The sequence below is a fragment of the Xyrauchen texanus genome, chromosome 20 (genome assembly GCF_025860055.1).
Source record: "Xyrauchen texanus isolate HMW12.3.18 chromosome 20, RBS_HiC_50CHRs, whole genome shotgun sequence".
Lineage (NCBI taxonomy): Eukaryota > Metazoa > Chordata > Actinopteri > Cypriniformes > Catostomidae > Xyrauchen > Xyrauchen texanus.
The window spans coordinates 18,329,186-18,354,111 of record NC_068295.1 but is presented as its reverse complement, the minus strand read 5'-3'; the positions used below and the strand labels follow the sequence as shown (position 1 = coordinate 18,354,111).

Below are 24,926 nucleotides of genomic sequence, written 5' to 3'. Positions count from 1 at the left end.
CCCTGGTCCTTAAGGGCCGCATGTCTGTGGGTTTTTGTGATGTCTTTTAAAGCCTGTTGGGGTAGGGTGTTCTGAGCTCCAAAGACGCAGCCAATACTAGAGACCCGAGGTGGAATGAACCCGTGCAACGCTCAAGGATCCGGGATGCCCACCGCTGATCTTTTCACTGTGGCAGAGATGTTTAGTTTGGTTCCCCAATGACTGAACTTAGCTTTTTCTTATACAGTACTTCTTGAAGGTTTAAGATCCTGTGGCTTGTTAACTGTGCTGGGCTTGACTATTTGGGCTCAAGTGTCTTGTATCGGGCAGTATAGTTAAGGTCTAGTTCCTCAGTACCTTCTGCAGTTGCGATGTGGTGTAGAAAGCCACTGCGTCCCCAACGGAGCACCCCCGACTTGCGGGGATAATGTTTGCGCCCCTTCCTGTCCCCTGCAGGATGTGATGGTGGTGGGAGAGCCCACTCTGATGGGAGGGGAGTTCGGGGATGAGGATGAGAGGCTGATCACACGGCTGGAGAACACACAGTTTGATGCAGCCAATGGCATGGACGACGAGGACAGTTTCAACAGTTCCCCTGCCCTGGGCACCAACAGCCCCTGGAACAGCAAAGCTCCCTCCAGCCAGGAGAGCAAAAATGACAACCCCAACTCACAGTCATCCCAGTAGATGTATTAGGGGCTAGCGAAAGGCTCATAGCTGTCAGAGGACATTCACACCTTTGTTTAAATCGGCCCTCGCATGACAGTTCTTAAAGCCGACATTCTTGTCATAGTCTTCTGCCTTGATGAGTCCTTAATTGGCCAGACTCTGAAATTATGGTGCAAGAGTTAAACACCTCATCATCCTGCACTGTCAACAACAGACATGATGTTTTGTTGATTCTTTTGTTTCTTTCAGAGTTTTTATACCATTAGTTTAGTCTGGCCCATTTGATCTCATAGAGCCTTGACTCAGTCAGGCTTAGTGAAGGGAGCCGTGTCGGGTTATTGTTCCAACCTCGGGTCTCTCTCTCTGCGCGCTGTGCTTTTGACACGCATGGCCGTTTCTGTTGTGCTCACTTGACAGGAAAGGATCACTTTTATCTGACGGTTTGGTGATATGACCATTGTGTGCACCTCAGATTCAAACCCAACTAAATTAAAAACTAAATTATTTGTTTTGTAGGACCTGGTTGGAACAAAAACCTGTACAGTTCCGGAGCTTGAGGACCGGAGTTGAGAACCACTACGTAAAGTCCTTTAAGTAAAACTAAATAAAGTGTAAAGGGTCTTGAGTTTGGTCATGCCAAAAATGGTCACAGAGAACTTGCGTGACCATAAAGCCAGACTCAAAAGAAGTGTTTTATTTGTCATTTTCTGCATTTTGTTTTGTTTTTGTTTTTTATTTTTATAGCAATTTCTAAGGAGAAAATAAGCAAGCAAACAAAAATTCTAAATATCCTTTGCACTCTTGTCACTGTATTTTGGATCTATTTTTCTTATAAAATTATGATGAATTTTGTTCTTACTAAAACACAAAAATTGATAATCTTTAACTGGAAAATGCTGTCAATCTCAATGTAAAATAACACATTTTGTATTGTTATCAATATTATTGTAAGTAGATGCTACTTTGCTCAAAGCTTTACACCGAACTGTCTATCTGTTTCTGTTTAAATTGTCATTGAAAAATGAGATTACATGATCATAGAATGAATGTCTGGGAACTGCATGTATCAGACATTAGCTATTGCAGCTGTATCAGTCTCATTGTTTGCTGATCTAAATCCTACACCGTTATTACAACTGCTGGTGGCACATTTTGTTCTGAGACAAAATGCTGGTGGCCAGACTGTAGCTGTCAACATTTTGTTTCTTGGAGAGTTTTAGCCTTTTGAAAAGAACAGAACAAACCCAATGCCTTTTGTGTAAACCCAGCCATTCACTCTGATTAGTTTGCTTTAAAAGTGTAATTTTCTGAGAAATTGAGATAATAAATTTCGGATCCCAGGAATTTTTCTCCCCTAATGCTACAGACCAAGGAGCAAGATCCTTTAACACATTTATATAAAGATTTTGTTTTTTCATCATTTTGTTTATGTATTTGTGGTTGTATATTTAAGATTGTAGCCAAGTTCTGTATAAGTGTAATCCTATTCTTTAGAAACCCTATTCCCTTCACCCCTGGCTAAAGAATCTGTCATATGTCAAAAGTAAAGCTGAAACTCTCAAAACATGTTTCTAGATGCATTAAAAGTACAACTACCTTTCACCTAAGGTAGATTATAGTTTTAAATCAATGTACAATGTATTTATTTTTTTATAGTCTTTGCCATTTGCATTATATATCAAGACAAAACATGTTGCTGTGTATTTGATGTTGCCTTTGTATGTAATTTCACATTTTATGTTATTAACCTAAGTTGTTATATAAAATTCAATGAATCCATAAGAACTCTTATAAAACTTTAGAGAATGTAAAACAATTCAGGTTGCTAATTCCTAGAAGCTACCATCAGGTTAGAGTGTATTGGTTTTAAAACACCAGAGGGCACTCCATTGTAAGGTTTTAATTCACCTTATAAATATTCCGTCTCAACTAGCAAAGTGTATCATTTTCACCCTGATTTCTTTTTTTTTCTTTTTTTTTTTTTTTTTGGCAACTTCATGCAAATCCTAAATGAATTACTCTTATATCTGTCACTCATAAAATACAGTGTTGTTTTTGGGTTCATTAACTTAATCAGCCACAAACACAGGTGTGCTCTTTTCTTGAAGAGCCCATTTGTTAGTGGTTGTTTTATAAATATATTTTTGCCTATAGTGTCTGCCATTGACAATTGATGTATGTTACCAATAAAACAAGTTTTCACATCTATTATGAGTGGTACATGTCTAAAACGTGCACAACAGTCAAAATATTAGGAATTTGAGAAACTTAAGCCATAATAGTCAAAACTCAAAGGTTATTGGCACAGCATATTCAAAGACTAGCTTCAATGCAAATAGATTGGGATCTGAATAATTTTGTACTTTACGGTGGGAGCTGTTTCCCAACCTGTTTGTTTACATGGTAGATAAACTTAATAACCAGGAAGTATGTCCTGCTTTTCACAGAATCCTATAAGGAAATGTTCCTTGAGTAATACATGTTCTCATTTTTAAGTTCAAACAGGAACAAAAGTGAAAAATAGGTGAAATATATACCCATATGAAGCTCAACAATATAATTGGTCTTGTGATTCCACTTTGAATTTTTAAATCCAAATTCTGTGTATTGCAGGAATTACTTACTGCATCTTTATCTTTACATTCTCGTTCACATTTATCAGGGTTTCTCAACCTATTTTTGTTTTAAGCACCCTCAATCCCAGCAATGAAATATCCTTTCATCAACAGCAAACCAGAATTATGTACCTTTTAACGTATAATATATTGGATTATTTTTTTATTATTATTAATATTATTAGTCACATATTATGAAGACACAATGCACCCATCATTTTAACATTTATTTTATTATTATTAATTTGTGTACCCCTATTTGAAGATCACTGATTGGATTTTGAGTTCTTTTGTGCATATATTTGTTCCTCTGACCTTAAATATCTTTGTTGACTGTCATCAGTAGTTTCAAGTAACATTTGTCTTTGTTCACTCAAGGTCAGTTTAACGACAACAAAAAGATCAACTTTTAAAATATAATTTAAAAAGTAATAAAAAAAATCTAAAATTGTCACCCACCCCCCTGTCAACCAACCAATCCTCTGTTTGTATTTACTTCCTTTCCAAAAACTGACCATTATTTCTGGTTCACTATGATATTTAGAGCCTCCCTACCTTTCCCTCCCCATTTCAGTCTCGAAGTCTCTCGTTCTTTCATTGCTTCAGTCAATGCAGCTTCAAAGTTGACCTCAGGTTTCTCTGTGAGAGAAAGATCAGATCAGTCACTGGATCTCACCATGTTCGAACTGGGTTGAAGAATGTTCAGGTAATGTTCTACAGGTTTTTTTTTTTGTGTGTGTGTGCCTACCCCTGAACAATGTTAGCTCTCTCTCTCTCTTCCTCTGTTTTAATTTTGTTTTCAGGTTACTGTTTTTAAGTAAACAGAAGTTAATTTGATGCTGATATGTTTGATGCCACAGCAATGACCTATTCAAATTTGTCTGACATACTGTCATAAAGAGCAGTTATAGAGAGCGGTCTTCTTCTGTTTTGTGTTTGAAATGGTAAGACAAAAGAGTTTAAAGATGACATTAAGCTTTCAAACAAATATGCTTTGTAGCTTTCAGAGGATGTAGCATTTCCATTCCCGACAGAATGTTTTTTCCAAAATTCATATCAACTTGTGCAATAGTATTTTGCCTAATTCTTTCAATATGTTTCATTGACCTAAACAAAGCTATTTCAAAAGCTAGTTTGAATCTTCAACCCTCTGTTGTATGACTAAGTTGACATGCTTTTTTATCCCAGAAATATGACTGTTATCCAATAAAGTAACATTGCTTTTGTTTTACATTGTTAACTTATTATAGGAAAATACAATACAACTAATTATAACTAATAACAAAGACTATTGGCAGAAGTGACCTTTTATTGTGTTCAACAATGAGAAATGCATGTTAAAACAAATTTCATTTATTCAAGTTTTATATCTGGGGTTTCTAAGACCCACAACCAGATTTATTATTATTATTCATGTAGGATGTGTGATTTATTAAAATTTTGTGTAACGCTTTATGCTATATTTGTTAACTTCAGTTGATGCATTAGGTATCATTAACTAACAATGAACAATCATTTTACAGCATTAATCTTAGTTACTGTAAATACAATCTTTTTCTAGTTCATAATTTGTTACCAATTCTTAACGTATACAAATATACATGTTTCAATTGAAAGAAATAATAACAAATGCTGAAGGATTATTGATCGTTTGGGTAAAAAGTTACAATAAGGTTTCATTAGTTAACTTTAATTAATGCATTATGTGTCATGAACTAACAATGAACAATATAATTTTTACAGCATTTATTCATCTTTGTTAATGTTAGTTAATAAAAATACAATTGTTCATTGTTAGTTTATGTTTTTTAATAGTGCATTAACTAATGTAAACATATATAACTTTTGATTTAAAAAATATACTACTATATATTGAAATTAACATTAACCAAGATGAATAAATACTGTAAAAGTATTGTTCATTGTTAGTTCATGTTAACTAATGTAGTTAACTAATTTAACATTATTGTACAGTGTAACCATTCTTTGTTAATGTTTACTGTTGTGTTATATTAATATTAACATATATAACCTTAAAGTTAAAGTGTTACACTATTTTGTTTATAATCAGTTCGCACAGGATTAGGAAAAGTCCTTAAGTATTAACCTGTTCAACGAAATTTTTTAGATCTTAAAAGGGTCTAAAAAATAGATTTTTTGCTGAAATTGTTTCAAATGTGGACAGCGGTTCCACTCATTCTAAATGAGTTTTCTTATCTTACAATTACTATGTAATCTCAACACAAACACATTGTGAAGAAAGAACCTAGTTGAATTGGGTAAACCCAACAAAATTAGAATTGTCAATGTTAGTAAAAGTAAACGTTAGCATGCTATCCACCTTTTTCAGAGGCAGCGAAATTACCCACTTTGCTTAACGAATTCTTCCAATGTGGATGCTACAGAGCTCTGCTTTGCAACTTATTCTCATTACTAAATAAACAAAAAAGTTATTTTTCTATTTATTTTTTTATGGCTGGTTTTTGTAATTGTGACATTCATTATGATATTATAGGTGAATTTTGAGAACAACAGGAATAGAGTCATGAGCCAGAAGCCCATTATAATGGACTACTAATCATGATGGGGTCCAGAATGAATGGCCTGGAGTTTGGGGCTATCATATGCAGCTGCTTTTTGCTGCTGCTTCCTTTGCCATGTGTGCAACCCTCATGTTCAAAAGAAACAATGAGACCAGAGCTACAAAGTACAACTTTAACAGCTTCTCAACTGACCTTCAATAGTGCCTTTATGTCTCCAATTGTAAACTCTTTCCTGGACTCTGTCCAGCCCAATCCTTTCCCTAAAGGTGAGTTCACTATTTATGTGTTTGTAGATGTAGTCTTGGGCCTCATGTTCGATAAAGGTTTATTCAATACATAAGGAAAAAGCTAGTTGGAGATGCTGTTTAAAGGCTGAGTTATCTGTCATGAAATCCTTGTTACCTGGGTTCATCTATGCATGGTTATATTAGGCTCATTACTGGAGGTTAATAGGCTAGGTTTGTTTTTAACTTGATGTTCATTCAGTAGGGATACAAGCAATCAGTTAATTGTCTGAAGAAAAACCACTGTTCAAAAACCATGCAAAAGTCCATGAGATTTGAATCACTTCCCTTACCTCCCTAAGTCATTTGTTTACCATATTATTTTTATTGACGTGCACTTCTTAAGTATATTGTTGTGATCTAGATGGACTTCAAATGGAAAGGCAAATTTAATCTGTCTTTTCTGAGAAGGATTTATATTTTAAGATGAGAGAAACTTATTTGTATTGCAGACCTTATACAGTTTAAAGCTGTTCCCAAAATGTAAATAATTTATTTTTGATCAATATATCTACATGCCACCCTGCACTAGATAGATTTATGGACATTAATACTTTTTTACAGACCAATGCCTTCATGTGTCCACCAATTTGAAAAGTTAAATTGCTTTAACAATAGAATAGAATATTACGCCATAGAAACAAGTCAATGTAGTACCAGTGATGGCAAACTTCTATTCATACTGTTCTATGTTTGCTTCAGTAAAGTATTTTATTACAATGCCTAATAGCTACACATCAGCGACTATTTAAACAATTAAAAAACAAATAACAAATTATATTTAGAACCTCCGAACCTCACCGAAATTACTGGCCAGTTTGAACTGCGTTTCACATCCCTGATCGCTGCCTGCATCACCTCGGTCTATTGATGGACTACGATCTTGAAATGGAATGCATAGACTAACAATTGCCAACAAAAGCCTTCATCAGCCAATTAACAAGGACAATTGCATCTATGTGAACTTCTGCAGTTAATCCATTAGTCATTAATCTTACAGTTCAAACAAATTGATGTTTAAACACTGACCCTTACTTAGTTTAATAATTTTAAACCATGACTTTAACTATACATAAGTAATATTTACATTATATTCATGATGTTAGCCAGAGGGGAACTGGCCCCCACAGTGAGTCTGGTTTCTCCCAAGGTTATTTGTCTTATGGAGTTTTGTGTTCCTTGCCACAGTCACCTTCAGCTTGCTCACTGGGGTTATTAATACAATTGTTATTTAATTTATCTTCTGTTAATGCCTGATCTTCTGTAAAGCTGCTTTGAGACGATGTGTGAAAGGTGCTATACAAATAAAATTGACCTGACTTGACTATTTCACACTGGGTGTTGTAAAAGAGCCTTCCGCATATTATCACTGTTCACATCTGAGATGCTTAGCACAAAATCAAAATGCAAATGCTTGAACACTGTTTATTTTGTGCTATGTAAATAAATATGAAGTGATATAACAGCATATTTGTTCCCTGCAGATTTGGTGGTTAGAATGATAAAAGACTTAAGTGTAATCACACAAGGAGACACGGTTAAAGAGGTATGTAAGGTGTCATATTTTAATGTTTTTATGGCTTTTATTTTTAAAAATAAGTTCCTTGTTCCTGTCATCTGATATCCTGTTCCTGCCATGTTTTCATGTGTTATGTTCTTGATATGACCCTCTTGTTCCATTATATGCGCTTTGGCTAGCAAGATGGATTTCAATGAGATCGCCCTTAGTACATTTTTCCGTTTTGGGGTAAATGAGCCTATATCCTCCATGCTGCCTGGAGGCAGATATAGCTGGACTTTGGTAGAAAATATTGACTTTTACATTTACATTTATGCATTTGGCAGACGCTTTTATCCAAAGCAACTTACAGTGCACTTATTACAGGGACAATCCCCCTGGAGCAACCTGGAGTTAAGTGCCTTGCTCAAGGGCCCAACAGTGGCATCTTGGTGGTGCTGGGGCTTGAACCCCCAACTTTCTGGTCAGTAACCCTGAGCCTCAACCACTGAGCCACCACTGCCCCAGTGCTCTTCGATTGAGTGGCTCAGCCTTCACTATGGTAGTGGCTGATGAGGATCATGGCTGTCCTACAGTAACCGTCTCATCCGAGCCCTCAGCTGTCCTGATTTCGCTATCGTCCAAGTCCACAAAGCCAGAGTTCCCCGTCATGGCCACCGAGCCAGAGTTCCCCATCATGGCTACCAAGCCAGAGTTCCCCTTCATGGCCACCGAGACCCCCTGAGCCTCTGTCTCTCCTGACCATGTCTGGTGGCCACCTCCCAGGCCTCCTGACCATGTCATGTGGCTGCCTCCCAGGCCTCCTGACCCTACCCTGTGGTCAACCCCCAGGCCACCGGACCCTGCTTCCTTCCTGGAGCCACCATCCAAATTGCTGGACTCTTCCTTGAGCCACTTCTCTGGCCACTGGCTCCGCCCTGGTCTCCTGCCCCACACCCTGTCTCACCAAGCCATGCCTCAAGAACCCCCCCCCCCCCAGCTCCAAAATTAAACACTATTGTGTGTTTATATTTATCTATCTCTGGCTATCTCCAGTTAAGTAAACCCAAATTATGAGACCATAGAAGTACTAAAGGATTTGTCATTTTTAGGGAGACTAAAAGGTTCTTAGTCAGATGTAGTTGGCACTGCTTGGACAGGAGAGAGGAAACCCCTGAAGAATATAAATTAAACATGTACTTAAAACATCCTTTCCATTAATAATGGTCTTGTTTAACAGGGAGAAAAACATGTTTACATATCATAAATAGCTTCAGGCCTATTAAGGGGAGTTCTGTTAAATTCTCAGTATAATGCTTTGTCATGATGGCAACAAACTGTAGGATGTGCATGTGTATACAAACTGCTCAGGAAATGATTACCATAGGCAGATGATGCCAATGCAGGCATATTGTGTTTTGTAAACTTTGATCACATGGGTACATTGGAACAGAGCACATGAGAATGCATGTATATGATGAGTCATCAAGAAGTTTTTCAATTTATCTCATCCATAACCTAATAATAATGTAACATACAGCTTGTTATATATTGTTGAGTTATGCACCCTCAAAAACTAACCTTTCTAACCTATCTCACTAATGGACAGATTTTGCGGTATGAGATAGGTTTTCTGGTCTGCGTGGCCATTGGTATCCTATTCATCATCTTCATGCCACTAATTGGCCTAATCTTTGCCTGCTGTCGTTGCTGTGGTAACTGCGGGGGACGCATGTACCAGGAACAGACAGCGAACATCCATTGCAAGCGGAAAAGATTTTATTGGTCCACATTTGTCATCACTGCACTAATTCTGTAAGCGCCATTTTGAATTTAAGATTTAGTGATCTTAAATGGATAGTTCAACCAAAACTGAAAATTCTCTTATTTACTTACTCTCATGACATTGCAAATGGGTATGACTTTCTTTCTTCTGCTGAACACATATGAAGATTTTTAGAAGAATATTTGAGCTCTGTAGGTCCTCACAATGCAAGTAAATGGGTACCAAAATTTCAAAAAAGTTTCAAAATGCACATAAAGGCAGCATGAAAGTAATCCATACGTCTCCAGTGGTTAAATCCATGTCGTCTGAAGCGATACAAGAGTGGGTGAGAAACAGGTCAATATAAAGTCTTTTTTACTATAAATTCTCCTCCCTGCCCAGTAGGTGGTGATATGCACAAAGAATGCAATCGCAAAAAACTAAAGAAAAAGAATGTGAACGTGAAAGTGAAAGTGGAGATTGAGAGTAAAAAAAGGACTTAAATGGTGATCTGTTTTTCACCCACACCTTTTATATCACTTCTGAGGATATAGATTTAACCACTGTAAAGTATGGATTACTTTTATTTTGCCTTTATGTCCTTTTGGAGCTTCAAAATTTTGGTCAACATTCACTTGTATTATGAGGACCCACAGAGCTGAAATATCCTTCTTAAAACATTTGTTTGTGTTCAGCAGAAGTAAGAAAGTCATATACATCTGGGATGTCATGAGGGTAAGTAAATGATGAGAGAATTTTCATTTTTGGGTGAATTATCCCTTTAAGCGATGGCTAACACACTACTTACATATTCATACATTTTACAAATAATCACTAATTATTTATTGTTGTATTCTTCTGTTCATTCTTCTGTATAAACACAGAATCTTCTGTCTGATCAAGAAAGGAATTGTTTATCTGTCAATTGTTGATGATATAATAAAAGTCTATTAATTATATACAAATTGCATTTTTTATATGTTCGATTTTTTATTATATATTATTTTAATTGTAAATTGTATTGTTAATTACTAGATGAATTGTATTATTAATATGAATTTCTGTGCAGGGCTGGGAATGTTTGCATGTTCCTCAGCAGTACATACACTTCAGAGACTGTGATGCACAGCTCCAGTGAACTCACCAACATATTGGAAAATGTCAAAGTCTATCTTGCCTCTGTTCCAGTGGTATACCATTGCATTTTATATGAAATTTTCTTATGTTACACATGAAATGAATATATGGTAGCCTTTTCTTAAACTTTTTTCCTACAATAAATGTTGTGCCAGGGCATTTTACCTTAACAAGTGACATGCATATTACATTTTAAAAACAATTATTGAATTAAAAACAATTGCATTTAATATGTAAATTCTAAAGCATTAGACTTAAACTTTCTGTTTCTCAACAGCAAATCCAACAAGTGGTGGATGAGAGCTCAGTGACCGTGGATAAAGTTAAATATAACTTAAATGGTATGTCCCAAACCTCTCAAGACCCTTTGTTTTTCTTTTGATTCCCTGAATTCCATTAAGCTATGTTTGGCTTATACTGATCTCACAGTTAATTACTGTATTTCTTTGTCTCACAGAAACTGGGCCCTTGATTGGCAAATTGATCCAGAATGGTCTTAAAGATCCCCTCAGCCCAGCACTAAACTCCATTATGGAAATAGCTCAAGGTACATCTTTGTGGACACATCAAACAATACAGCAGTCCACCCAGCACAACCTACCCTTGATGACCAATTATTGTGCTAGTAGTCTGCAGAATAAGCATTGTAATATTCTTACAGGTGTTTAGCTAGTTATATGCTCTGTTTGAGGCAGTAATGTGACTGTGAATTATTTGGACAATGCACAGTGCTAAAAAAATTTTTTTTAGGAGTGCTAGTACCTGCAATAGTTTATGTATGCATAGGTGCCCAAGATTATTTTTCATTAATTATTTGCTCCATTTATGTCAAGTAATTTAATTGATCAATTATTTGAAGTCAAATCAATATCATATAAAAAATTAGCTCTAATATATGCACAAGACATATCATGACGCAATAAACTACAGTCTACAATGTGTGCTGTCAGAGTAGATATTGATATTATCGCTGTTTCAGGTTTTGGAGTTGTTTGTCTTCCTGTTTTCTTTGCATACAATATTTTCCTAGTTGATTTTTAAATTGTTAATCAAAAGACTTCAATGGGTCGCTATAGTGTCTCCAAATGTGGTAAACATATTACTACATAGACTTAGAATAGAATCCTACAATGAAAAAAAGAAAAGAAAATCTATTACTTATGTTAGTGTAACCTATTTTGTTTAAATCAGATTAAATAACATTTTTGACTCAGATAAACCAGTTAATTTAGATGTTACTTTTTTTAGGTTTGCTGATAAAACCTTTTTTTCAGTGTAGGCTACACAATATATATCATTTTAGATAACAAAAAACAGAGGTATTCACAATGGTGTTTTTGTCCCAAACCTAGTTGAACACTGATTTTGATGCATGTTCAAGCCTTTCAGCATTCAAAAAAGTATTTATTTATTTATTTATTTATCTTTGTCTCTATTACAGTGATAAACAGCACCAGTGTTGGATTGTTACAGGTTAATATGACCTTGGAGCAGTTGAAACCAAAGGTGGATGAGCTACATGCTAATTTATCTGCAGTGTCGCAGCACATTAATACCACTCTGCACATGTCAGATTGTGTAAACTGCATTTCCCTTCAGCCAGAACTGGACAAACTCTCTGTGGATGCAAATCTTGATGTAAGTTAAACCAGAACTGTAATCATGAGCACAAACCAGTAAAAAGCTCATTGGGGAATTCTGTAATTGCTGCTTAGTGAGGCATGGCATCCTTATTATTTTGATTCCACTTCAGTGTTCCTGATATATTTTAGGTTGAACATTAAGAGCAAATTAAAAGCGTGACTGGACTGTTCTACAATTATCTTCAGTTTCTTTGAGCTGTAGACATGTAATTGTAGTCTCAGATCTGTCTTTAGAGCACAGTTAGTTCAGCATTAATATTTCTGCTTGAAAACATTATAAGTAGTACTATGAAACCTGCACAATAAGCACAACAATTTACTAGCTTAGAATACATGGCTATTACACACAATTTTTCACAAACTACAGATGAGCAATTTGCATAACCTGCTCAGCTGATGCATGAAAAAGCTTAAATGCTCCCATTGATGGGAAGCAGGAACACAGAAACACAGACAATATAGGGAATGCTGTAAGGGATGTGTAATGTAGTGATGGTTCCCCTGCTGAAAAGACCAAGTTAAGCTGTGTTCCCTGATATGATGCTGTTCCCCAGTATGGGATGCTGGTTTGCTGGTGTCAGCGCCAGGCTAACTAGCTCAAAGAAAGAAAAAAAGAGCTTGCACTCTTACTTATTGCTCCATAAAATATCTTCAATGAATAATCATGTGGTTAATGTTTCAACCCACACAGGAGTCTTCTTCAAAAGTGTGGGTTGAAACATTAACCACACAGTTAGTGTTTTGATTTGAGACTATGGGTTCTATTTTCATGAGTGCTACGACCGTGGGCATGGGGGGAAGTGTTTGCGCTACTGTGGGTGTAGGCGTGCAAACTGTGGGTGTGTTGTATGTAAATGAAGTGGCGCATAGCGCAATTTGCTATTTTCCTAAGAATTTGGTCTTAGCACAACAAAAGTTTCAATGCCATATCTTAACTCTGCACGAAGTGCACTAATTAAAATTCATGTCCAATTTATGAAGGTACAGATCATCAAATGATGTCCCTTCAATCACTGTTGAAGCCATTTGTTAAAACAAAAAATTATGAGATTTGTGTTAAACTTTCTAGAGGTTATGTTTTATTTTTTCAATTATTATTTCTATTGTTATGTTTAAACTCACCGGCCACTTTATTAGGTACACCTGTACATCTACTTATTCATGAGATTATCTGATCAGCTCATCGTGTGGCAGCAGTGTAATGTATAAACTCATACAGATATGGGTCAGGAGCTTCAGTTAATTTTCACATCAACCATCAGATTGGGTAAAAAATGTGATGTCAGTGATTTGGACCGTGGCATGATTGTTGGTGCCAGATGGGCTGGTTTGAGTATTTCTATAAATGCTGATATCCTGGTATTTTCACATGCAACAGTAAATTTTTCAAAATTAAAATCGAACGGTAGAAGTGAAATGCATTCTGATACAATCACTTTTAAATCAGTAGATGAACATGATTAATAATAATTACTTCATTTAATGGAGCATACATCCAAATTCTTACAAGAATCACATTTTCCATGCTTAAAAGGAGCGTGTCGCTGTCATAGAAATATGTCTGGCATTCATCAAGGACACAGTTAATGCACAGAAGAACATAATTTTCAATTCTTCTAATTCATTGAATACAGTCCATTTACACTACCAACTTTTTATCAATGTGCTGTTTTTGTTTAAATCATTGGTGCTTGAGGGAATGGACTATATAATAGGACACTGACGTTAAATAACCGGAGAAGAACCTCAGAATTAAATGGTACTTGGTCACGCCTTTTGTGCATTGCGCGGGCAATTTTGCCAAACCCACTTGCGCCTAGACTTGTATGCTTGTACGAAAATACCAAAACTTCATGGCCATGTCCATTGACTTTGCATTTATGACTTAAGGCATTGCGTTGCGCATTACACTTGCTCTCTTAAAATAGGGGATTATATATTTTTGGGATACTTGCAGATCTCAACCAGCAAGACTTCCTCTATCAACCAGTTTTACAAACTTAGTATTGGTGGTGAACAGCTTGGCTTTGCTGGTCCACCATCTAGACCTGTATATAATTTGATTCTAGTCTAAGCTGGTCTTTTCAGGAAGAGATCTCTGAAAACTGGTGTAAAAGTTATGTATCATGACATTTACATTCATGTTTCTCTCATAATGTTTTTGTGTGTGTTTTTTTTTGTGGCAGTTTCCTGATCAGAATGGCCTGAGGTCTGCTGTAAACAAGGCAGTTATTCTTGACATAACTGGACAAGCAAATAAGGTGTGGGCAATTTTAGTCAAAACAAAAAACTGAAATTTTTCACTGGGATAAAATTTCATAACAAAAATGCAATTGTTTTATGGGGTGTTATAATTATTATTATTATTATTATTTTTTCAATTATACGGAATATAAATGAACATTTTATTATATTTAAATGTGAAAAAAATCTTCTAGATAGAAATCACAATCTTCCAGATCACTAATCAAATGTATGCACATTTTTTCACTGACCATTTCAACTCATTCAGATCAGATTATGGGAACACTTTTAATGAAGCCCATATTTAAAATGCATTGTGAAGGCATTTGAAATGCATTATAATGTCTCATAATACACCTTATAATATGTTATAACTTCTCATAAAAATTGTAACAATCATAACAAAATATTATACTTACCTATTCATAATTATACATTTGAGTAAAATGCATTACAACATGAGCAACATTAGTCCACAGCAGAAGGTTTGGTTTGGCAGCAGAAGCTATGTGTTATGCTTTAAGTAAAAATGACAAAAGAAAACATCCCATAATTAGTCTTTTTATAAACATCCATAAGATATTTTTAAATAAGACATTGCAAGACAAGCTTGTAAAATGGAAGTTGTTTACAAATGCACAGAATACAAAGAAACACACATGTACATTTTGAGACATTAAGAGAGACACTTGTTGAGTAACAAAGTTCAAACATATCAGTAGCTCTCATTCTCTGATAAAAGAATGCATGTTGATCACACATAGCCAAATCTTTGTTACTTCTTATACAAAACACACCCAATAATAAAACAAATCTAACTGATTCTTTACTGGACTTGTTCATTATTTAGAGACATAAAAACTACAGAACTGTCCTGACATGAAAAAATGCATAATACTACACTGGATAAAAAGTATGGTACAGTGCAGTCCATGCACATATGATATTAATAATAACCAAGACATATACGAAATCACTTTCATAAAGTGACTAAACATTTTGAGGGAAATATAACAAGTAAAGCTTAAGTCTCAATACTCCTCTTGCTTTATGACGTATTTTAATTTGTTATTATATGTATTTTAATTAGGCCAATGTACCACTTAAATTACAGCATGTTGGACAAAATTCTGTGCATTTATAGATAAATGTATGTTACAAGTTTATTTTATGGCTGTTTATAAGAAGACTTTTAAGTCCCTGTGCCGCGTTTGTGTGTGTTTTGTCCCCCCCCATGTCTGTCTGTTTACGTTCACTTCTTAGATCCCCGTTATTGGTCTATTAATCCATCAATCGTCATTAACCCGCTGACGTCACTACCCCTCACTGACAATCATCCCATACCAGGAGTAATAAAACAGCCCCCAAACTCACTAACGCTTTGCGATGCTTCAATCCCATGAGACACATTTGACAGAAGCTTGAGTAGATGCGTCTGTATTTCCAAGAACTCCCGAAAATAATTTTAAAAGCACCATTTAAATGGTCTGTTACCACGCACGAGGTCTTGTTTAGAAAGAGGTTTATATTAGAATGTACAGTAATTGTCCACAACAGTTTGTACACTGTATAAAATGGCCAAACAATACATTTCAGTTTTATTTAAAAATAAATCCATTGTTGTACTGGTTTATACAATATAAAAAATGTATATACATTTTAACGTGTATTTAATATATATTTTTTATTATTAATTATTTTTTTATATATAATTTTAATGTAAAATTGTGTAAAATGTAGGCTAATAAAAATAAATATATACTAAATGTTTTAAACACGAGTACACAAGAGTTAGATTTTCGCTTTTATAAGTGCAGCACATTGATCATTTGAACTTTAACATTCCGATTTATTGATGTGAACTGGGAAGCTGACTCAACTCTGACATCTCCTTGTTGCAGACTTGTGTTGTAACATCGGGGAAGTTATTACTGTATGCCAATTTACTGTCACAAATTTGGCATGTTACTTGATTATTAGTTTAATCCTAAGTAAAATACCGGCAGACTATCCAGGTCTGGAAAGCAGATATATTGAAGGGCTTGTGTGGTTGCTTCATACAGATTTTCTAATGCATAAATGGTGTTCTAATGCTGTTACTGACCTTGACTGGACTGCTGTGTTTCAGATTGTAGTCACCGCTGTTTTTTGGCAGCAGGTGTTGTGTCTCGCACATGATCACCGTCTGTCCGGCCATCTGGGGGTAACATAAACTTACAACCGTATTCTCAGACATTTCCTCTGGCCCGGTCTCAAGAAAGATGTAGCTAAATTCTGCCGGACATGCCAAACATGTCAATTGATGAGAAAGCCTGATCAGGTGATTCCACCTGTGCCACTATTACCCATTTCGGTGACTGGTGAGCCCAGATTCTAAAATCCCTTTAAATTTCTCACCATGCATCAAGTGCTTACCACCCATTCCTTTTGTAACTTTACTTAAATCACACCAAGACCACAGTATACGATAATGTCATAAAACTCTACATCTGTTTATATTATGCTTCTTTTGCATGACAGCAATACGAGATACCTAATATACATGTATGTATTACATTACATCTTCTGCAGATAAAAGTGAATGTTTATTGTGTTATAATGCATTATACTCTTTAAGGTATAACTTTGAATAGGTAAATATTATGATGTAATATTAATGTACTGTATAATAATGCAATTATTTATTAGAAGTTGCAACATATTAAAAGGTGTATTATGAAACATTATGAATGCATTATAACGCTATCATTGCATGGTTCATCAGCTTTTGTGCAAACTTTTGGAGTTCCATGTTCCATGCCAACTCAAATGCTTGCTGTCATTAAAGCATATAGAATTTTGTCGGCAGATAGGTTTTTCCAAACATCATGGAGAACTTGCCACATTTCTATGTATTTAGGTCTCAATTGCTTCTATCTCTTCATGTAATGCCAGACTGAGTCAAAGATGTTGAGATCCAGGCTCTGTGGGTGCCATCCCCTCTGTTACAGGACTCCCTATTCTGCTTCAATTCTATTCTATATACAAAAGGAATCTTTAGAAATATAAAATAGATTTTCCCTATTGACACAAAGTTATTAATTTCTGTTTCCCAGGGGAGAGACTTTTTTGACAGCATTCCACAGAAGGTGAGACTTGAGACCAGGCAAGGTGTGCTCGGTAAGTGTGTGTTGTTTAGTGACCTGGACAATTTGTTTGTATTAATACTTTTTGGATATTATTCTGTATGTAAAGCTGCTTTCTGGTAACCAAAAAACCAGTGTGAATGTGTTGCATTTGATAAGACCATATAAAATCATGATTGTTTATTTACATAAGGGTTAAGTAGCATAGTATGTATACTGTATACTGTATAACTTTATAATTTGCTGATCAGTCTTGTTGTTCATGTCTTATCTTTTGCTTTTCAAAGTGGCTCTATTGGAGCTTGAGAAATTAAAAATCCAGATCTCAGGCATGTCTAAAGACCTTCCTCTTGGTCCCCTGAAGAATATCTCAAGCCCATTAACTGACATGCAGAGATCTATTTCAAATTATACTTCATTGTTTGAGGAGTCAAGAAAAATCAGGTTATTTCCTCACCAATTTGAATCCTTAATTTAACATGATTCTCTATGTTGTTGGCAAGTTTGTGTCCCATCAATATCTCCCATTCAAAGTAAAAAGTAAACATGTTTTGTTTGTATATAGCTGGGCTGTTGGATTGATTCTGAGCTGTGTGATCTTGCTGGTGGTGGTATGCAATTTGCTGGGTCTGCTGCTGGGTCCAGTTGGTCTACAGCCCAAAGATAACCCCACAGAACGTTCCTGCACATCCAACTGTGGAGGAATATTTTTCATGATGTGAGTACAATCTCAACATTTTTAATCCAATTTTTGCCTTCGCAAATTCATATTAAGTGGTTTGATATAATACATTTTTTAAAAGTAAACTTATTCCATGTAGTCTTTTTATTAATTTCAAGGTCATGAATAGAATAAAACAATTTGCAAAATGTGGTTTTAAATAGTTTATTTAGTCACCAGCCATATCACAAGTATTTTCCAATAGTATTTAATGTCAACTACCCTGTTACAGTTCATTCCATTGTGATATACAGTAAAATAAAAATATATAATTGTAGCTGCATTTATTTCCTCTGCAATTATGTCCATTTAGAGGAGTAGTTTTCAGCTTCCTGGTGTCCTGGATCTGCATGATAGTAGTGTTGATACTTTTCATAGTAGGAGGGAATACTTACAGCCTTGTCTGTAAACCATGGGAGAACAATGAACTCATCAAGGTATTTTTAGCAATAATGACTCATTGTGTCAGTATGACTTTGTTCTGTTGCCAAGAGATTCGTTTCTCTGGTACTTTCCAAATGTGGTTCAGCCTTCATAATGTATCATATCATGCTAAATTATATTATTTATAGCTAATGTGTGTGTTTTATAAGGTTGTTGATTCTCCAGGGCTGATTCAAGGGTTTGACCTGGCTAGGACTCTGAATTTAAAGACAAACCTGACAATTGCCAGTGTGTACAGGTAAGTCACAGAAGGCAGCATAACTAATTATTGTCATATCTGCATTATATTTCATTGTGCAGTTTTGTTCTTTATGTACAATAAACAGTATCGTTTATTAAAGGGATTGTTCACCCAAAAATAAAAATGTTCTCATCATTTACTCACCCTCAAGCCATCCCAGATATGTATGATTTTCTTTCTCCTGCTGAACACAAATTAAGATATTTAGAAGAATATCTTAGCTATGTTGGTCCATACAATGCAAGTAAATGGCGACCAGACCTTTGAAGCTACAAAAATCTAATTTTTTATATTTGGGTGAACTAAGTATATTAAAAAGTTATAAATTAATGAGACACATGTAAAAATAAATAGAAGTATAATAACAATACAACAAATAATAAGGTGCCGTGTGCATGGAATGAGATGACTAAGGGAGTGTAATATTATGTATATTAAATCAATTTCTCGTTTCCAGTGATTGCCAGATGAATAAGCCTTTATGGACCACACTTCATCTAAATGAGCTTATCGACCTAAATAGTATTTTAAATGTTTCAAAGGTACGAAATTACTCTTACTTTTCTAAATGCTGATTTTTAAAGATAAATGTTGATAATCTCAAAATAGTTTTTACTTATCAGACTCTAGTAACAGTTCAACCTGCTGATTCTCTCAACAGCACACAGAGCAGATCTATCGGACATTCGAGCAGGTAAAAATCAACATTGCAAGTATCTCAATCCTCACTCCGGAGATAAAGTCCCAGCTACGCGACTTCTCTGGCAGTGCCAGCACTTTGAATTTCAGCAGCATTATGCAGCAGGTACCCAGTGAAGCACAGTACAGTAACACAAATAAAAACAAAAATAAATCAAGGATAATTTGTACGCATGGGGCTTGGCATACATTTCAAAAGGCATTAATCTTGGTGAAGCTTCTAATATTTTATTATTTTATTTTTCAGATCACTAATATTTCAGAGACTAATTTGAGCTCAGCTGCAGAGAGTTTGGATGTATTGGCTTCCAAACAGGTGAGTAATGTTATTGTCTTGATCTAATGCCTTCCTCTTCTGGAGTGAGAAATGAGGGGACTCACGTACATTTATTTGTGTCTTTCAGAGCAACCAAATTATCAGAAATGAACTGCATGGTGAAGCTAAAGATCTGCAAGCCCTCCAGACTGGGATTACTTCTACCATTATGCCCTTGCTGGTATGTTAAAACAACTCGAAAAAATAGTACCCAGAATCTGAATTTCAATTAGATGTGACATTAACATTTAAGGAATTAATTAATTACAAAGTGTTGTCTTGATAAACAAAGACGTGTTTGTTCTAAGCACTCCACTAGTTTGCATCATTTCCTTTGGTTTACAGTGACATACATTATGTTCTTCTTTGCAGCTGGAACTGAACTCCACCATTAAGAATCTTAGTGGAATAGCCTCACAAATCAATGCAAGTAAACACTGGAATCATTATTGTTGCCAAAGCTCTGCAATGCTGCATAATACAGGATGTAGTATACATAAATGTACATACTGTATGTTGCCTTCTGTGTGACTCCATGAACAACAATTAGCTAACCAGTGTGTAGCAGTGCATTAGCAGTGATGTTTTATATAAAAAAAATGGAATACTTTATGGATCTCACTTTAAAAAAATTTTTTTACTTATCTTTGTCATTTATTTTCTAGGCAACTGTGGAGAATGTTCTCCTGAAAGTTGGCTATGCTCAGGATGTCCTGAACTACAACATATCACAAATAGTGAAAAGTGTAAGTGCTGCAAGATAAGGGTTATATTTAGCTAAATCAGTCAACATGATTACTGTTGAAATTATGTATTACATAAAATAAATCTATGTTGACTCATAGTAGGCTTATAATAATAATTATTGTCCCTCCTTTTCTACAGATGAGCAGGACATTCTTAGACTGTCAATTGAAAATTTTTCTGGCATATGTTCAATGGGCAAATCAAACGGTACATATTCAAATATATATTCACCTATTTATTTATATTCAAGGTGTCAAATAATATTAAACAAACTTGCTGCTGACCTCATATTATTGTGTTGTATTGTATCAGATCACAGAGAGGGTGGGTCGCTGTGGGCCTGCAGTTGAAGCAATAGATAGATCAGCAAAACTAGTCTGTGGTCATTTTGTGGCTGCTTTGGTAAGACTTGTTCAATCCAGAATCATCGCTAGCGTTTTTTTGTTGTTGTTTTTTACAGTGCTTATAGATTTATAAGAGGTCAAAATTTTCATACAATAAATCCTTAACAATGGACTATTGGACTTCTGTCAAACTGCTTTGTTTTGTGACCCATCTCTGTTCTCAGAATTCCTTTTGGTTCAGTTTGGGCTGGTGTATGCTATTCCTCATCCCCAGCATAATTTTCTCAGTTAAACTGGCCAAATACTACCGCAGGTTGAAGTTTGCAGATGTATGAGTAAGTTATCTTATTAGTTTTCTAAATTGCCATAATCTAAATCAGAGCATTAAAACAAGAAGCAGGTGCTGAAATGAATAAATTCAAAGGGTTTCTGATATCTCTTTGTACAGGAACAACCACATCACAGTGAATCTTTTTTCCATGGCTCAACTCAAATCTTCATCAATGAAAAATGGGAAACAGCACATATTCAGTACTTAAAATTGCACTCAGTGATTCCTGAGAAACACTGTTGATATTCGAACTCAACTGCCAAAACAAACACACCCCTCCCTTCAGTGCTCCTTTGGAAGTGGAGGCCTCTTTCTCATAGCTGAAGCAAAGTAATAATCGAATACATTAATAAACAGCAGACAAGAAAGCACAAAAACAGCATACAAAACACAGCAACTAGCGAGAGTTAGTTGTTTAGTTTGATTTGACCACAGTGACCGAAGAGGGTGCTACAAAACATGTCTTTTTAAATCTTTGTGGCTATAAAATCCTTTGCAAATGTTGTGCAGACAAATACCATTAGACAATTAGAGCAAACAACAACACAGCAAGTAAAGTAAATAACGTTAGCTATGTAGTAGTGGCTGTGTCTCGTTTCGAAGGCTACGTGCTAGGTAGGACGCTTCCTTTGAAGGCTGCAGTATACTAAGAATCCTCCTTTAAACAAATCTCATTTAAACGAGATGGCCTTCATAGGACAAATGAAAACAGAACGTAATATGGTTGCTATGCCAGCACGCCACTCTTTAACAAGCGCTAGTGCTTTGAGTGAGAAGGGAACAAAGTCCCTTTAGAATGGAATGTATGAGGTAAATTTTAGGAGAGTTATAATGATGTAAAGAGAAAAGAAAATAGATTTTACAGGTGTAGCCTACTTATAGTCTAATACTTTATTTTAATTATATATTAATATAATTATACATAATTATAATTAATACTAAATCTAACATCATAACAACAGCATATATATAGGTTCTGTGAAACATAGCAAAATGTATGGTACCCACCTACCGAGAGGAAAAAGAGCAACTTCTGCATCTGTCTTCAAGTCTTTTACCTCTCGGAGGTCTCTCCACCGCTTAAAAGCCTCGCCGATGTTGATGCAGCTCCTAGCCCTCGACTTATCATAATCCTTCTTGCTCTACCCCCACCCTCCATCCTATCCATTTGAATTTGACAAAAGTGTACTGGATTAGAATTACTGGCCTTTAAATAGTTAATATTTATAAAGACTGTAAAGTTGAACTTATACACACTGACCAAGTGATCATTGAACATTTACTCAAAACAAATACACATACACACCTACATTTGAGAATTTTCAATACTATTATGTGTTTAGGTTTTTATTATAAGTATTTTTCTGTACAGTACTGGCCTACAATGGCAAAACACAGTGGACAACTTGGAAGCTGAGAAAATTGCTTCAAACTTTATGGTTTTATTGTAGTTACTGCAATTTTACACTGTAGTTTTCTCTGAATCTTGGCATAGGTGAGCCAAATCCTGCATTTGTGTATGTGTAGTTACTGCATTTCACCTTTGCTCTGTAATGTAGACCAGGGTTTCTCAAGCATTGGGTCGTGACCCAAAAGTGGGTCGCTGATCATTGTCTGCTGGGTCACGAGATCTTTTCTGTCATGAGTACAAATGACCAGTGAGAAGGATAGAACTGTACATTTGCAGCGTTTGGGACAACAATGACCTCTATAGTCGAATCGTGCTAATATCTCCTGGTATGCGTAAACGACTTTAAGTCAGAGGCTGCATTTCTCTTATGTTAATTATTAGCTGTCAAATCACAATAATCCATAAATGCTATGAATCTTTCTTTTTGGACAAGGTCTCTTTACGTAGTGTTCCATGCGCAAGCTGCGCTACTCAACACGCCGTACGTGGGCAGAGGCGGAGATAGGGGGTGATCCGGGGTAGCCTTGGCCATCATGGACCGAAGCCTGGCCACCCCATTGGCTACCCCACTCACAACTGTCGTTTTGGTCATTTTTTTGTCTTGGGCACAATTTAGTTAGTCTTTCTACACCAACGATCAAACGATATTCGCATGCGGCCCTCGAGCCATCTTTTCAATGAATGTGGGAGAAAGTGGCTCTTTGACTATTTAAAACCAAACCATGAGAAAATTGAACTGTTACATCCCCAATTTAGGCTTTTATATAGGCTTGTATGATCTTAATTTCATTATATATATATATATATATATATATATATATATATATATATATATATATATGTATATATATACTCCCTTTCTACATAGTGTGTTTGATGTTTTAAAATTTTGTTGTTAAATAAATATGGTTTCTTGTTACAAAATTATTTGAGCATTTTAAAGTTTGTTTAATGAAAAGGACAAATTGCAACTACTGTTATATGTTTTGTGTGTGTGCGCGCGTGTGTTATTATTATAAGAAAATCTTGTAAGTTCATGTTTTAGAAAGCACTTTATTTGGTCCTACAGTAAAGGGATTTATTCATGCCACATTTCTAAGATGAAATATTGATATACTGTTACAGACATACTGCTGATATTGAAAATTTTAATGTTTTTTTTAAGACAAATCATTTCCAACAGATGACTGTTTTAATGAGGAATTCTTAAACTAACTAAACTGACTGTTTAACCTCGCACCAAGTGTTATCACCTTTCTCTGCATTTGTATGGTCTAGAGGTGCATTTACCTCTGTATTGTTAAACATTTCTATCTAGCCTCATGAATTACTCTTTGATTGCAATAAAGGTGCTCATACTGCCATGCTGAACTTGTTTGTTTGCTGTACGCCCCTCTAGAACCCCCTCCCCCAGGAACCACTCTGTCCTGTAACAGCGGCCTCAGACACAGCAGCCATTACAGCAGTGTGCTGATCAGGGACAAGTCAGTGCTAGTGTAGTGAAACAAGCATTCCACACATATCTTTGCTGCTTAGGAGAAAGGACCAGCTATCACACAGGCTTTATTCATGAGTTTGATACTCGCATGAAAATGTTACATGTTCAGAAAGTAACGTAGTATAGTAGCTTTCAAAAAGCATTAGTGTTGTATGAAAAAGACTTCAAATTAAAAGTGTGACAGAATATTATTTGAAATAGGATTTTTGCAGGTTGTTCAGTTTAATTAATTAAAATAAACTAAATCAACACATTTCTAGAACCTTTTGTCATAACTTGATTTTTTGGCATTTAAAAAGAGTGTCTGTTAGGCTGGAGTTTTGGGGATTACTATTGTGGTTAAGATTGGCACTTGCGCTTAGTTTGAGGATTGACTTTCACTTTCAAGCGATGATTCGAGATGACTGATTCGAGAGCTGCATAGATTTAGAAGCAGTTGCTATCAAATTGACAGCACAACAGTTTAACTGTCTTTACGCATGACATATACTAATCAATAATCAAATAAATTAAGTAGGACCAACGTAAGAAAATTTATTAAACGTTAGTAACACTTGTTTGACAAACTTAAATATGTTGAGTTAACACTACTGTAGTGGATTGATTTGACCTAATCCAACTAAAGTATTATTGGCTGAATGAAACATAATTTGAATGAAAGAAATGAAATTG

The 24,926-nt window shown here is 35.4% G+C and overlaps 2 protein-coding genes across 14 annotated transcripts in view; both read left to right on the top strand.

Moving 5' to 3' along the window:
• LOC127660612 (LIM domain-binding protein 1-A) overlaps positions 1 to 2,846 on the top strand; it is a 28,951-nt gene extending 26,105 nt beyond the window's left edge. For 9 of the 13 annotated variants that reach the window (XM_052150946.1, XM_052150944.1, XM_052150941.1 and 6 more), the window contains one exon: positions 436 to 2,846. In XM_052150946.1, coding sequence (XP_052006906.1) covers positions 436 to 666 — 231 coding nt within the window. In that variant the 3' untranslated portion in view covers positions 667 to 2,846. The remainder of the gene's footprint in view (positions 1 to 435) is intronic. The other 4 variants (XM_052150951.1, XM_052150950.1, XM_052150949.1 and 1 more) reach the window with 1 other exon arrangement.
• Positions 2,847 to 3,830: 984 nt separating this feature from the next.
• LOC127660606 (prominin-1-A-like) lies at positions 3,831 to 23,604 on the top strand. Its single transcript, XM_052150928.1, has 24 exons — positions 3,831 to 3,969; positions 5,779 to 6,072; positions 7,575 to 7,636; positions 9,198 to 9,403; positions 10,423 to 10,543; positions 10,768 to 10,831; positions 10,948 to 11,037; positions 11,932 to 12,128; positions 14,320 to 14,394; positions 17,473 to 17,536; positions 17,790 to 17,946; positions 18,068 to 18,220; positions 18,537 to 18,660; positions 18,817 to 18,905; positions 19,366 to 19,450; positions 19,570 to 19,713; positions 19,855 to 19,923; positions 20,012 to 20,104; positions 20,296 to 20,349; positions 20,589 to 20,669; positions 20,809 to 20,877; positions 20,983 to 21,072; positions 21,239 to 21,349; positions 21,463 to 23,604. Exons 2-23 carry the CDS (start codon positions 5,844 to 5,846, stop codon positions 21,347 to 21,349), a joined length of 2,427 nt encoding a protein of 808 aa, XP_052006888.1. The 5' UTR covers positions 3,831 to 3,969; positions 5,779 to 5,843; the 3' UTR covers positions 21,463 to 23,604.
• Positions 23,605 to 24,926: the final 1,322 nt, after the last annotated feature.